Source organism: Rousettus aegyptiacus, unplaced genomic scaffold (assembly GCF_014176215.1).
Source record: "Rousettus aegyptiacus isolate mRouAeg1 unplaced genomic scaffold, mRouAeg1.p scaffold_m13_p_10, whole genome shotgun sequence".
In the NCBI taxonomy this organism is placed as follows: Eukaryota; Metazoa; Chordata; class Mammalia; order Chiroptera; family Pteropodidae; genus Rousettus; species Rousettus aegyptiacus.
Window position 1 is genome coordinate 1,183,620 of NW_023416285.1, and position 15,365 is coordinate 1,198,984.

Here is a 15,365-nt window from a genome sequence, read left to right on the forward strand (position 1 = left end):
CATCCAGTAGTGTCCCACTTGCCACGTGGGGAGGGCAGGTGACAGCAGCACCCTCTGGTGGCTGGCCAGAGCCCCAGACCGTTTCTCGGGCTGAAAGGCTCTCTCTGCAGGCTGGGGACCACGACGCTCGACACCTGTGGCGAGGACGCGTACGGCGCCCTGCTGCAGCGCTTCCAGCGCTCGGAGGAGGAGCTGCGCAGGGTGGCCGGCCAGTGGCTGGAGTGCCAGAAGCGGATCGACGCCTACGTGGACGAGCAGGTGGGAGCCCTGGGGCCCGGGGCCGCCGCGTCCTGTCGTCCCTGGAAGTGCTCACGGAGCGCCTTGCCCTTCAGAGCCCGGGGCGCACAGGCGAGCGGGTTCCTCGGCGCCCACTCTCTCTCCGTCCCTAACCGGGACGTGCACACACAGACGGTCGTGTCGGGCAGGTGACCTCCGGGGTGGTGGAGGACAGGGAAGCAGGGCTCGCGTGCTAGGTGGGGCCCGAAGGGCAGGGGTGGCTGGTCAGCCGGAGCCTCGCAGGTGACACGGAGCAGGGCTTCCAGGTGGCACCCCGCCCTGCTACACACGTGCTGCTGCTAGCTACTTGTAAAAGGCCAGTGTGGCCCCTGACCCCGCCGGCGCGTGCCGCCAGCGTGACCCTCCCAGGCAGGGCTGTGCCGGCCGCGCGCTCGTCAGGTCGTCGTCTGTATCCTGCATTACGGCTTTGTAGTTTAGACACGTCTTCCCGAGTCTGCATCTGGGTGTTCTGTGGTTTGGGGGCTGGGCGAGTGGCATCCTCACGGCGAGCAGACTCCCCAGCGTGTGTGCCGGTGCGTGTGGCAAAGCCGGGTCGCGTCGCGTCCTGCGCCCCGCCAGGCCGCGTCAGGGTCGTGGGACGTCCCGAGCTGCTTGCCCTGAGCTGGTGGGAGACCACGCTGTCTTCTGCAGGTGACAGGTTCCATCCCGTCTCCAGCGTTTGAGCTTCAGCTGTTGTGAAGTTCGTCACGAGTGACGGTGTTGTGCGCGGCATCCGCGGTCAGTTCCTGGCTTCGGAGGAGTTTGCATGTTTCACTTTGATGCCCGCCATACAGACTTTTGATACTTCTTAGCAAATTAAAGAAGTTTCTTTTTTTTAGCTTATTTAAGGTTATTTTGTTTAAAAAAAAGATAGTGAATTTGTGTGTTTTTTCTTATATATTTCTAAAAGAATCGAGATTAGATGTCCTAATTTTGAGACATCCTTGCGTTCTTGGGAGTAAATCCTACTAGATTACTCTGCATTCTTTTTTAATCCATTTTCAGATTTGATTACCTGATGCTTCATTTAGGATTTTTGTATCTATATTCCAAGGCATTGTGGAGTTTTCGTCTTTGAGGCCTTGTCTGTTTTGTGTGAAGTTTTTGCTAGTCTCAGAGGACGAATTGAGACACTTCCCATGTTTGCTCAGTTTGCAGGAACAGCTTAAATTTTCTGTTGCACAAGGATTCGTAAAGCCGCCCCGAAGCTTGGGGGTCTGGGCCGTTCCTGCGGCGGGGGAACAAGGAGCGTCGCTCTTCCGCGGCCCGTTCCGCTCCCGTTACAGTTGCTGGTCTGTGTTGGGTTCTCTGCTCCACGAGTGAGCTCCACCGGTTGCTCTTTGCCCAGGCACGCGCCCTCGTCATTCAGGTGGAGGGCCCCAGGTGTGCACTCGGCAGAGAGTGCACAGGGCACAGGCGGCGGAGTGCCTATCGTCCCGCCGTCTCGGAGGGGTGCCGCAGAGCTGCTGGGGTGTCGAGAGGAGCCAGCCGCCGGCACCGCTGGGTGAAACCTCGCCGCTGCTTCAGGGCGACCCAGCTCGCAGACATCGCAGGCCACGCAGAGTGGCTGGAGAGCCTGGCGGCAGCCCAGGTCTACACATGGGGAGCGTGACCTGGACAGGTGTTTTCTGGTGGCTTCCGGTGGCTCAGAAGACTCGCCCGTGTCGTGGCCCCCCCCCCCCCGCCCCGCTTCTGCGGTGCCCTCTTGACCCCGTTCAGCCGCGGACAAGGCTGGGGAACCAGCTCGCGGGTTTGGTGATCACGTTCGCTTCTCTGTCTCCCCAGCACTGGCTGGTGCCGCCTTCACCCCCTCCTACCTTACCAGTTGGTTTCTTGTCTTGTTCTCTGGCTTCTTACGTTGAATGCAGACTTCTCAGTCTTTTTTTGTTCTGTTTTGTTCTGTTTTGTTCTCAAATGCACTTAAGTCTAGGCATTTTCCCCACGTGTGGGGCACATCTCATAAAATTTGATTCGTGGGGCTTTTATTGTGAATTATTTCTAAACAGACTAATTTCAACTTTGATGTCTTCTCTAATAGTTTAAACATTTAAAATTCTCTTTAAATGCATGAGTTCTATTCTTTGAAATTATTTTTTACTTTAGAGGATTTTTGTTATATTTTCTTGCCTCCTCCCATGTTTTTCTCCTAATATTTTAGAAGATACGGTTCTCATTTCTATCTTTTAGTGGTTACTTTTAAGGTGTTGATCATTGTGAGACTACATTTCGATAAACATCAAGGTCTAACCCTTTCATAGCCTCCCCTCCCACGGAGGACAGAGCCTGGGGCCCATTTTTAATGTTTTGTTTTGTTTTACACGTCATGGCGTTGACCATCGTAACCGTACCTGGGTACGGTGTGCTTGGGGAGAAGTGCACCGCCCGGCGGCACCGTGTGTGTGTGTGCACACCGCCGTGACCCTCCCGCTGCCGTCTCCCGGACGCCCGTCCCCCCAAACCGACCCTCTGCCCGTTAAACAGCAGCTCTCCGGCCCGCGGGCCCCCGCTCCGCCTCCCGCCTCCTGCTTCAGCTCCCCCAGGGCCTCACGGAAGCTCACGGCGCAGGCTCTGCCCCTCCTGTCGGCCCCGTCTCACGCCGCGTGACGTCCTGGGAGGCCGTCCACGCCGTCTGTTTGCCCGCTCGCGGCGCCCCCCCGGATCTGAGCCCCTCACACGCAGCAGCATCTTCACGTTTATCTCCAGCACGTGCAGGGCACATACTGGGGATTCAGAAAGTGACAACTACTTATTCCCTCTGCTGACAGTTTCAGCTCTAACATCTCAGCTTTTCTTTTTAACATGAGCTCATCTCTGCGATGATTTGAGTAGATCGAGCAGGAAGCTGAGGTAGGAGGTCAGGTGAACCTTCTCTTGCGCGCAGGTGATGTTTTCTGTGTGTCATGTGAACAGGCTCCCTGGGGAAGTGTCCTGGGTAGCTCAGGCTGGTGCTAAGGTTTTGTGTTTTTGTCCCCTTGCTAGATGACAGTGAAAACCAAACAGCGCACACTGACGGACGACTGGGAGCTGCTCAAACACAGGCGCTTCCTGGAAGAGCAGGTGAGGCCGTGGTAGGAGGGCCAGTGCGAGGGGGCGGACGCGGGCGGTGGCCGCGTGCAGGCCCCGCACCCACGCTCTGGGCCCAGAGGAGCCCGTGTCCCCTGTGTGTCCCTCAGGGAAGGCTGTGCCGCCTTCTCCACTCTCTCAGCCCCTGGGCGGGTCCAGTCCCTCAGCCTCAGGCTGGCCGCGGCCGTGGGCCCTGGCCTTGGCCGCCACGCCTGTGCCGGCCCCCTCACTCCCATGGTCTCCCTCGCCCGCCCCAGCCCTCCTGCGCAGCTCCTGGGCCGCCACCCATCCCCTGGCGGAGCAGCCAGCAGGCTCCGTCTCTGACGTCAGATGCTTCCTTGTCGGTCGGGGGTCAGGCGCCCTTCCGCCGCACAGCTCCCGCCCGCCCCCTCTGCGCGTGGGTCGGAGGGCCTGCCGCTGCTGCCCTCGCTGGCCAGCCTGCTCCTGGTCGCGTGCCTTCCCACCCCCCTGCTGGCCACCCAGGCCTGCCATGCCTCGTGAATGCCTGTTGACACAGCTCCTCGGGGGCAGTGGTTACCTCTGTGCTGCTGGTGCCCAGGCAGTACCGAGCACACGGCAGGTTCAGGGTCAAGGCTGGGCGTCCGCCATGAAGGGTGTGGCAGCGCATTGCTGGTGCGGAAGCCCATTTGGCGCCCTGGTCCCTGGCCTGTGCGCACCTTGACCCCGTGCCTCCTGCACACCCCAGGTCTGCCGCCCCGTTCCTGGCCCCGGCCCCAGCCCCCTGTGGGAAGCTGCGACCGTTGGTTTCTAAGTGAGCACGACGTGCGTTACCAAAATTACTGAAAAGTACTCGCCCCGTGACGGGAGCCGTGTCTTGCAAACTCAGCCTGTCGTTTTGCATTTCCTGCCTAGCTGACGAATAAGAAAGTGGTCACCGGTGAGAACAGCTTCACAGACGCCATGAGGCACGTGCTGTCGTCCCGACTGAGCCTGCCCGACTGCCCCAACTGCAGCTACCGGAGACGGTGAGCCCGCACGGGGGCACAGTGGGCCGCAGCGCAGCTCACACGCGCTCTGGCCGCCATGGCAACTGCCCTTGCTCCCCACTCAGGTGCGCCTGTGACGACTGCAGCCTCTCACACATCCTCACGTGCGGCGTCATGGACCCGCCCGTCACCGGCGACACCCACGTTCACCAGCCGCCACTCCACGCGGGTTCCGCGCCCGACTGTCTCTCTGAGATGCGCCCACCTAGTGTGTCGTCCGCAAGCTCGGGGTCAGGCTCCAGCTCCCCCGTCACCGTCCAGCAGCACCCCAGACTCATCCTCACAGAGAGCGGCTCCGCGCCAGCTTTGTAAGTGGTGGCTGTGTAGTACGGGCTGAGATGCAGGTGCCGGCTGCAGAAGGGCGGCTGTCACCAGTGCAGTCCGCGGAACGGGGCCGTTGTTTTTTTAAAACAACCTTTAAACCATGAAATTAGTAAACCCAAACTCTGACACTTTGGCATTACCTGACAGGAAAAGTGGGTCAGTGGGCTCCAGGCGGGGCCAGCTCGTGGGGGGCTGTGGGCACGGGGCCTGGCCCCGCCTGCAGAGGGCGTCCGCCACTTACCTTGTTGGTGCCCCCTGCGCCCTACGTCCGGGAGCACGGGCGGCCGGGGGCTCCGCCGTTGGCGTGCTGCTACGTTGTCCAGGCAAGTGGCTGTGCAGCTGTCACCGGTTCACACGTAGACGAGCGAGTGGTCCCGCGTCCGTTCGGGGCTGTGACCCTGCCCTGCGCAGAGGCGCGGCCCTGCAGCTGGTGGGGGCGCCCGGTGCGCCCGCTTCGTGGCCCTGTGGCAGTGTGGGTCCCAGCGGGGCCCCAGCTGGGGCAGCTTAGCTCTCCTTGGGTGCCCTCCCCAGCTCCCCCGTGCTCACCGCGACGCAGGCTTGCTCTCGGCCTTTGCGCCTCAGTGTGGACTCAGACACACTACAGCGGGATAGGCCCTTCGGACTGGACTCGGTGCTTCGAGGCCTTGTGACCCATGCCCAGTTCCCGAGCCTGAGGGCCTGGGGCCACCACAGCTGCTGTCGGCCAGCTCCACACCGAGCCACACCTGTGTCTTCTGAGGGGCAGGCCCCTCCCTGCCGGGTGTCACAGCTGTTGCCGTCTGTCGCGGGCCCGTGTGCTGTACTGAGGGGAGGAAAGGGGCCACGGGGGCTTTGCCCCCTGGCCCGGGGTGCCCACCCTGCTCCTGGACCTGGGTCTCTGGCCTCCGGTGTCTGGCGTCTTCCAGACGTCGACGCTGTGGCTGGAAAACCTTCGGTGTGGCCTTGGCTGTTGGTGCCTCTTCCCCGGTGTCGCCCCTGAGTTGGCTGCGTGGAATCTGTGTTTTAGTCGCCGGGTCCCAGGGTGAAGGAGAAGGTGGTTTACGTGATTCGTTTCTGAACTTCGGTTTCCTCATCTGTGAGTTATGCTGACGAGACTGCCTCGGGAGCAGGTGTGTGTGCCGACCGAGGCGACATATTCCGCCGCGTCAGGCCCCGTGGGCCCTCAGCAGCGCCCAGCCCTTGCCTGGTGGGTGCTGTCTGCGCCCCTTGGTGAGCGCCGGGTCATAGAGCATCGTACTGTGTTTTCCCCAAAACAAGAAAGACACCTGTGTTTGGCAGTTCTGGGCACTGTCTCCTCAAGGTGGGAGATTGGCAGTTCGCAGGACTTTTCCTTTTGGAGGGCCCATGTGCCCAGGCTGCAGACGCCCCCAGAGCCTGTGCATGTGGAGCCCAGCGTACATTTATGGTCGTGCTTTGAGCCCCTGTCACTGAAGGAGACTCTGTCAGCTCCTTCCTGCACTGGAACAGCAAACGTTTAAAAAGTGTTCTCCGCAGGTTACAGCCCTGAAATTTCGCATTTTTTTGGTAAATGTTCCACTTGCCCACTGCCTAGATGTCTAGCTGAGGTCGGTATTTCAGATGATGACTGACTTGACCAGAGCCGGCCTGGCAGTAAACGCTTGCAATGTTTGTCGCGTTAGTGCCTCCGCAGTGTCGTTCCGCTGTCTGTGTCTGGAATGCCGGTGGTTACGAACACACTGCTCACCCGGGGTGGTAATCGAAAACGAACGGTGTCTGCTCGGAGATGGCAGAGGGAGCCCGTGTGCACCAGGGCGCCTCCCGCCAGAGGGAGATGGCACGTCAGTCTGAGGACCTACGGGTGGCGGCCTTCCAGGCCCTCCGTCCGGAGCGCGAGGGCCCGGGTGACGCTGCCGAGGGGCGAGCAGCGTGCGCAGGCCTCGCCGTGACTGGCTCTGCTTGTTCAGCTGCAGTGACGATGAGGACGTCGCTCCGCTGTCGGCCAAGTTCGCTGACATCTACCCGCTGAGCAACTACGCAGATGCCGAGGTGGTGGCCCACATGAACGGGATCCACGGCGAGCTAAACGGCGGCGGGGAGAACCTGGCCCTGAAGGACGAGGTGCGGCGGGCCCCTCGGGGCGGCGCCGGCGGGGGTCTGCGGTCTGGCTTTTCTCTTCCTCGGTCCTGAGGGTGTAACCCGCCATCTCCACAGTCCCCGCAGGTGAGCAGCACCAGCAGTAGCTCTTCAGACGCCGAGGACGAAGAGGCGGACGGCGAGAGCAGTGGGGAGCCGCCAGGAGCCCCGAAGGAAGACGGGGTTCTGGGAAGCGGGAGCGCCGGGGGCGAGGAGGGTAAAGTGGGCAGTCCACCCCCGTCGCACCCAGCCCAGCAGGTGAGGCTTCATGTCCCAGACTTTCCGTTTGCCAGGGTCTGCCACCTCTGTATGTTTTCTCTAAACAGCATTATTAAGGACAAAATCGTGTCCTTTTGCATAACTGTTGACGATTAGAGCTGGGGAGAGTCGAGGTACGCTTACAGAAGAAACCAGCGTGCCTCACGACCCTGTTCAGATCTCGTGTCTCGAGCTCGAATCTGTGACCAGCCATCTCGGTTTTGTGACATCCCCAGTGTGGCGATGGCACGGAGCTGTCTTGTCCGTAAAGAAGCAAAGAGCAGGCCTGTGAAACGGAGCGGTGGGGCGTGGCCGCTTCGGCGGGCGAGCGCTGGTGTCGCGAGAGCTCGTTTCCCCCGCTGGACGTTCGTTTTCTGTTGCCCGCAGGCGAGGATGCCCGTTCGGACTTTTCCTTAGACACAGTTTTTTATAGTAGCTGCTCAAGCAATTTTTAAACGAAAGGAAGAACAGACGAAGGTCGAGGTGTCTGGATGATGAATTCATTTAATGAGTGGCAGATTCTGAGGTTTGGGCAATAAAGGTGACATTAAAGGGAGTTCTTTGCAGAATATTGCGCCCACCTCCTTCCCCACCTGCCGCCCGGCCCCGCCCCGGCCCCGGCCCCGGCCCCGGCCCTCGCCCAGTAGGAGTCCAGTGCTCATTTGCTGTGTTCTTCCAGTGTCACTTCCGCAGACACAGACGTTTGTTGTCCCCCTCCTGACCACGAGGCGCGCCGCGCACGCTGCGGACGCCCCAGCCGCCTCCTGTCCGCGGGGCGACGCCCTCCTTTCCCGCCGGCCTCTCCGCGTTCCCCTGTGTGCACACATCATCCTCGTTTCTGTTTTTTTTTTCAGTCCCCTGGTGACGATGGGCACTGCGTTTGCTTCCCTTTTTCCCCATTATGAGCTGTGCAGGAGCAACCTCATCCGTCTGACGTTTTATACGTAAGCAGACACGTCCCTAGGATTGGCTGCCGGCAGTGGCTTTGCCGGGTCAGAGGCGATGGCCTCCCCCTGCCCCCGGGAGAGGGCGATCTCACAGTGTTGGAGTTTTGCCAATAGATAAGGAATGGTAACCCTTTGGAGTTTCAGTTTTAATTTCATTTTTTTATGGGTAAAATTGAGCATCCTTTCCTAGTTTTAAGGCATTCATTTTCTATCTTATTATTGAGTTAGAGTTCTTTATGTATTGGTACAAGGTCTCTATCAATTTAGTGATTGCAGATACTTTCTTTTGGTCTGTGGCATGTCTGTTAATTTTTTATGGTGTTTTTTGAAAAGCAAGGTTTTCATTTTGATGTATTCCAGTTTATCTTTTTCTTTTTTATAATCATGCTTTTGACGTCACAGCCAAGAATTTTTGCCTAATACAAAGCTGTTTTCTTCTAGAAGATTGATAGTTCTAGCTCTTGCTTAGTTTTTTGGCTCATTGGACTCAGTTCTCTTTGTGATGTGAGGTCAGGGTCTCACTTCATCTTTCTGAGTCTGTGGACACCCGTTTGCCCTGGCAGCGTTTGCTGGAAAGACCACACTTTCCCCTGTCGATCATGCTTTTGACGTCACAGCCAGGAAGTTTTGCCTGCAAACCTTTACGGGCTCTTACCTTCATCGTTTCTCACTATGTTCTTTGGGTTTAGTTCGAGTTTGTGGAACGTAAAGCTTACGATAACTTCCAATTTACTGAGACTTGTTTTTTGGCTTAACGTATGGTCTGTCTTAAATCATGTTCCATGTGCACTTAAAAATAATTTGGTTTTATTATTTTATTATATGTTTTATTATATAATCTGCTCTCATTAGGTAGTGTCTTAAAAACGGAAGTTTGGTCAGAGTGACTGATAGCATTATTGAAGTCTTATATGTTGATTTTCTGTGAGGTTGTTCTAAAAATTACTGAGAGAGGCATACCGAAGCCTTTAAGTATTAACTTGGATTGTCCGTTTCCCTTTTAAATCTTAGTTTTGATTCACGCATTCGACAATGTTGTCGAATGTGTATCCATGAGTTATCGTTCCATTTCCTTGGTGTATTGACCTTTTTGTCACTAGGAACTGTGTCTCTGCTAGTATTTCTTAAACACTACTTTAGCTAATATCAATCCAGCCATTCCACCTGTCTTAGTGTTACTGTGTGCGTGTTACACATTTTTTCATCTTTTTAAAGGTCAGTCTCTTTGTGTCTTTGAATCTAGAATTTGTCTTCAAATGTTTTAGTTGGGTCTTGCATTTTTATCCTGTCCATCAGTCTCTGCCTTTTGTTTGGAATGCTTCACTTAGGTTCAATGATAGACGATGTTTACATCTGCCTTTGGCTGTTTATTTCTGCATGTCTCATGTGTTGTATTCCTCTATTCTTCCTTTACTTCCTTTTTTTGTGTTCTACAAAATTTTAATGTACCATTTTAGTTCTGCTATTGATTTTTTAATTATGTTTTTTCTTAGTGTAGTTTTTAAGGAGTGTGAGGAATTGGGATAGAAAGGGCTCCCGGCAAGAAGGCCAGACTCCCGCTGTTCTGACCTTGGGTTCTAGCAGACTGCGTGAATAAACGCCTCCCAATTTGTTTTTCCCCTTTAGCTGATTTCAGGAGCCTCAGAACATTGCCTTTGACAGTTGTGTTCAGCTCACACGTGTTTGGGGGAGAGGAGTCCCGACAAAGCAGCCCTGCTGGCCGGGAGCCCCTCGCCAGCGCATCCGAAGCCTCTGCGGAAGCGCGCGTGGCGCGTGTGGAGCAGGGTGGTCGTGTCCTCGCTCCCAGGCCCCTCTCTGCACTCTGCCATCTTGCCCGGTGCCCTGGTCCTTCCTCAGCCGGGCGCAGCATGCAGGCTGCTACGGCTGCCGCCCTAGCACATGCCCAGCTGGGGCTGAGGTGCAGGTCTCTTCTTCAGGTGTCTCCAGTCCCAGTCTCTCGGGGTCCTCATTTACATCGCAAGGAGGGCTCCCGGCCAATGGGCCAATGGGCCAATGTGGGGTGACTGACTTTTAACTCATGCCAATCATTGTTTTGTTAAATAAGCAGGTGATTTTTTTTTCTTTCAGGCTGAACCAGCTCCAGACACTTGCGAATGTCATGTGTGTAAGCAGGAAGCTTCTGGACTGCCAGTGTCAGCGATGACGGCTGGAGCCCTTCCTCCAGGCCATCAGTTCATGAGCCCAGAGAAGCCCACGCACCCCGCTTTGCACCTGTACCCCCACATCCACGGACACGTGCCTCTGCACGCCGTCCCACACCTGCCGCGCCCTCTAATCCACCCCACCTTGTACACAGCGCCCCCCTTCACACACAGCAAGGTAAGTCGGGGCAGACAGGGCACGGCAGGCGAACACCGGACCGGCAGCTCTTGCGGGACAGCTGTCCGTGTGCGGGGCGGGGCTGCGGGCGTTTCCTTTCACCATAGTCTCTTAAGCTTTTGGAATTTTGAACCTTTACGACTGTAAGAACAATCTTGAAAGTCATGGTCTGTTTCTGCAGAATTAACTAGAATGGAAAGAGGTTTTCAGATGATGTTGATGTCTCATCACACTCGGGGCCTCGTGCCGTCACGGCTCCTGGGGCCCGGCTGCTAATGTGGGCAGCCCCAGCACCCTAAGACGAGCAGGGCTGAGGCTCTGAAGCAGTCCTACTGTGCGCACAAAACTGGGGCTTCTAGAGATGCGCAGGCACCAAGCAGCAGAGCACCCCGCCACCCTGCGGGGTGCAGAGGGGGCTGGGCGCTGATGGGCAAGGCCTGCAGGAGCCAAGGAGCCAGTGCTGAAAGCGGCTGGCGAAAGGGGCGGGGCTCAGGGGGCAGGGCTCCTGCCTTCCTCCTCTGAGAACCCCTCCCTGCTCCTGTTTGCTGTCAGACTCTGCAGGGAGCTTTGCCTTAGACAGCTTTACCTCTCTATTCCAAAGTTACCTTAATTAAGTTACTGTAAATTCCGATTTTTCCTTTTTATCAGTGATTCTGATTTAAAGTTCTAATCAATCAAAAACGGAATTTCCCCCCAAATCTACTGATTTACTCATTGAAAACAGTGACTCTCAGCTGGGAGGAGCAGGCAGAGGACCGGGCCTGGAGGGGGCCTTCTCAGGCTGCGTGCACATTTTCTTCCCCGAGGGACAGTGCCCTGCAGTAGGGCAGGCCTGGCCCGTGAGTGCGGCCCGCCGTCTGTGTGCTGGGGAAGGGCAGAGGTGGGGGGGGTCAACGTCCACTGCTTTGGACTAGAATAATCATTGTCACATTCTGTTACTATAAGTACTTGGTAACTACCCATATTTATGCTTACATGTTATTAGGTTGAATATTGCTCTACTTGCACATTTAAGGATGCCTTTATCAATAGTGATTTTAAACAGCGTTTTCAGGTACATGCAGCAGGCCCTTGAGTGACGTTCTTGGCATTCAGCATCGTTCCACTAGTGTCGAGAACGGGCTGCAGGAGCTATCCCCTGTTCCTATCGGTAACCTCATGGTAAAATCAGTTCTGTTGTATCTTGTTGTGCTTAAAGTCACAGAAGTTACCAAGGGCGTGAAGTGAGACTCGCTGTATTCAAAGCCGGGCGGTTTCGGCGGCCGGCCGCCTCGGCCTCTTCCCCAGGCGCGCGTGTGCCCTCCCCCCGGTCCTGTTCTCCAGCCCTGGGGCCATCTGCGACGCGCGCGTAGAGCTCTCCTACGTGTTCTTGCTGGTGGGAGCTATTTACACGTTGGTTCTAAGCGGTCTTCAAGTTAAGTCATGAAATATTGCCACGTTCCAGTAAAAACTGATTTTTCCAAACCCCGGATTTTGGCCTTTTCTCAGGACGTGACGGCTAGTCTGAAGAAGAACAAAAGAGAGAGCATCGGGGGCGCATCGTCTGCGTCTAGATCTGTCTGACGCCCTGTCGCCTTTAATCCAGTCGGTAGCCGTGGAAGGCTCTCGGGTGGGGAGGCAGATACGGAGGGCGAGCTGTTACGCTCCATGTCTCAGCCATTGTGCTGTTCATGTCGAGACTGTTTCTGACTCATTTAAAGTACGTTGGCTGAATGCCATTTTTATTTGGAAAGATGGGATGTGCGTGGCAAAATAACTTCATTTTACCTGGTAAAAAAATATTTGTTTCTCTGAACAAGCTTGTGTTGTTACTTATCTGGACTTGCAAATTAGTGAATATTCTTTGAGTTAGTTTGACTTAGTCGGACGCCATGGATACGTCCGCACCTAAGTGCACTGTGAGTTCACAGTGCGTCGGAGCTGATAGAAGCACCTTCTAGAGAACCGACGACCGTGTTAGAATGGCCCGCGCTGGTCTTCGGTTACGTCAGAGCAGGTTTCTCACAGAGGCCAGGTGGTTTCGTGTGGTGTTCTGACGGGCGGCGGGCTGAGTGCGGAGGGCAGCCAGGGCACCGGGGCCCTTCTGACCTGCCAAGTGTCACGGCCCACAGTGTGGTGACTGTTCCACGCAACCTTCGGGCGCGTCGTCTGCTGCCGATGGGTGCAGTGGTCTGTAGGTGTCATTCTGCCTGGTGATCGATGGTGCTGTTGGGCTCAGCCGCGGCCACACCGACTCCCTGTCCGCTGGCCCTGTCCACGTCCGGCAGAGCAGGGCCGACACCTCCAGCCCCGGCGGCGGTTCTTCCCGCTCTCGGGCAGTTCTGTCGTTTCTGCCTTGTGCAGTTCGACGCTCCGTTACGTGCTCACATTTCCGGGATTGTTCTGTGTTCTTGAAGAACTGACTCTTTATCATTATGTGATGCCGTCTTCGTCCCGGATAGTTTTCCTCACTCTGAAGTTTGATGTGACTGAAACTAAGTCGCTGCTCCAGCATGTGACTCGTGTTGGCGCAGCGTTTCTCCCTGCCTTTGCTTTTGACTCAGAGGGGGTCTTTGTGCTCACAGTCGGTTTCTCGTGGGGGCGCGTGCCTGTGTGTGCCTGATGATCCTTGTCATCCCATTGTGTGTTTAGACCATTCACATTTACAGTGATTTTTGGTGTGTGTGGGTTAATAGCAACCATGTTTGTAACTGTTTTCTATTTGTTACCGGAGGCTTCTCTTCTGCCTTTTCCATTTTTAATTGAACACTTTCTGATCTCGTTTCATCTTTTCTCTTAGCATATTGATTATACTTATTTTTCTAAATGTTAACCATTGTGTTAGAATATCTATTTTAGCTAGTCTAAGTCCCCTTCAAATGATACCACTATGTTCCATGTGTGGTGCAGGTACCTTTTAATAGATCATTCCCAGTCCCTTCCTCCCATCCCTTGAAACATGCTTTCATTAATTTCGTTTATCTGTATATTAATCACCCAGTACTTGGTTACTATTATTAAACAAAGTTATCTTTTAGGTCAATTAATAAGAAAAATAAGAGATTTTCTTTACATTTATTTATTAATTCTCCATTGCTTTCCCTTTATGTAGATCTGTTTGATCTGTGTTATTTTATTTCTGCCTGAAGAAAATCTTTTAACATTTCTTGCAGGGCAGGTCTGCTGGTGATGAGTTCCCTAAGTTTTTGTTTGTCTGAGGAAGTCTTTATTTCTCCTTCACTTTTGAAGGATGATTTCGCTGGATACTGAACTCTAGGTTGGTGGTTTTTTTTCTTTCAACACGTTAAACATATTTGGCTCCACTCTGTCATGCTTTTAATGGTTTCTGATGAGATGTCTTCTATAATTCTTTTCCTTTTTTTATAGGTATAGGGATTTCTTCCCTCCCTCCACCCCCTGGCTCCTTTCAAGATTTTCCTTTTATCTTCGGTTTTCTGCAGTTGGAATATGATATGCCTAGGTGTAGATTTGAGGGTATTTATTCTGTTTGGTTTTCTCTGAGCTTACTGGATCTGTGGTTTGGTGTCTGTCATTAATTTTGGAAAGTTTTCAGCATTATGACTTTTAAACATTTCTTCCATTTATTCTCCTTTTACTTCTAGTTTTCCAGTGAACATATGTTGCATCTTTTGAAATTGTCCTGCAGTTTTTGGATATTTTGTTTTTCCATTGTTGTTGATGGTGGTGGCAGTGTTTTTGGTTTGGGGTTTTTTGTTTTGTTTTGTTTTTTATTCTTGTTCTCTATGTGTTTCAGTTTGAGAAGTTTCTGTTGACATATCTTGAAGCTCACTGGTTCTTGCCTTGGCTCTGTCCAGTCTCCTGATTAGCTCATCAAAAGCGTTCTTCGTTTCTCTTGCAGTGCTTTTTATTTCTAGCATTTCTTTTTGATCATTTCTTAGAGATTTCATTTTTCTTTTCACATTACTTATTTGTTCTTGTACACTGTCTACTTTCTTCATTAGAGTCCTTAGCATAGTAACTATTTTTAATTTCCTGTCTGATCGTTTTCTGATCTTCATAGTCCTTCTTTACTATTCTGTCGTATCTCTCCAGACCTCTCTGATTAATCTGTTTGACCTTGTCGTTCTGTTCTTCCTACCTGAAGCTCTCTTTCAAATTTCTCGTTTCCTTGCCTCTCAGTCTGTTGTGAGAATTTTTTTTGGATAATCTTCCAGTTAAGTGATTCTCTTATTGTGTCTAATCTGCCACTTAAGTTTTAGTTTTTAATTCCAACTATAACTCTTATTTCTAAGCTTTAGTTTATTTTTCAAATATATCATCAACTTTTTATATCCTCTTGTTCCTTCATTGCTTTTTTTCATCTTTCCTTTCTTTAATTTACATGTAGTTAAGCTGTTTGAAACCTAGAGTTTCTAAATCTGTTGTTTCTACTGATGTATTATTTCATTTTATGTGTATTGGTTTTTTATTATGAGGTCATGTTTTGTTTAACTTACTCTGTGAGAACTCCAAGGCCCCAAATAGGGGACGCTTCCTCAAGAGAGAGCTGAGTTTTTGTTTGCTGCTGCAAGGTAGCTGTGGGCGCTGAGCCAGCTGGGACCTTCAGCTCCTCCAGGCCTCCCGGGTCCTGGGGGTCCACAGAGCCGGCCTCTGTCACCTCAGTACACCTGCCCTCGGGGCAGCCATCGCTTCCCGTACCGCCACCTGGCCGCTTTTCTCCCCAAGCTCTCATCCTTTCTTTGTCAGAGGGTTCCCTGGGATTCAGCACTTTGTTACAGAGGTGCTTGGGGTCTGTCGACGTGTCCCCCGCCACACCCCACTGCTCCCCCGCAGAGCAGGCTCGCCCGCTGTCTCTCGTGGCCAGTAGCAGCAGGCCACGACTGCAGGGCCCGACTTCGGCCTGGCACCGAGGCTTTCTGCTTTGAACCCTGTGTCTGGTGACGAAGGTGCAGTGCAGAGGTGTCTCGACGTCTCCGCCAGGAGCTTGAGGGGCACGTGGGAGCGGTCGCCAGGTCGCCCTCAGTGAGCTCCGTGGGGCGCGTGGAGCCCGGACCAGTGGCTCCCGTGCGGCTCTGCCGCTGCTCTCACTGGGCCA

General features: G+C 54.0%; 1 protein-coding gene across 5 annotated transcripts in view; it reads left to right on the top strand.

Moving 5' to 3' along the window:
- FAM193A (family with sequence similarity 193 member A) overlaps nt 1-15,365 on the top strand; it is an 87,938-nt gene that overhangs the window by 46,963 nt on the left and 25,610 nt on the right. For all 5 annotated transcript variants that reach the window (XM_016159219.2, XM_036227411.1, XM_036227412.1 and 2 more), the window contains exons 7-13: nt 111-258; nt 3,256-3,333; nt 4,213-4,325; nt 4,412-4,654; nt 6,596-6,749; nt 6,843-7,022; nt 10,058-10,309. In XM_016159219.2, the coding sequence (XP_016014705.2) occupies nt 111-258; nt 3,256-3,333; nt 4,213-4,325; nt 4,412-4,654; nt 6,596-6,749; nt 6,843-7,022; nt 10,058-10,309 (1,168 nt within the window). The remainder of the gene's footprint in view (nt 1-110; nt 259-3,255; nt 3,334-4,212; nt 4,326-4,411; nt 4,655-6,595; nt 6,750-6,842; nt 7,023-10,057; nt 10,310-15,365) is intronic.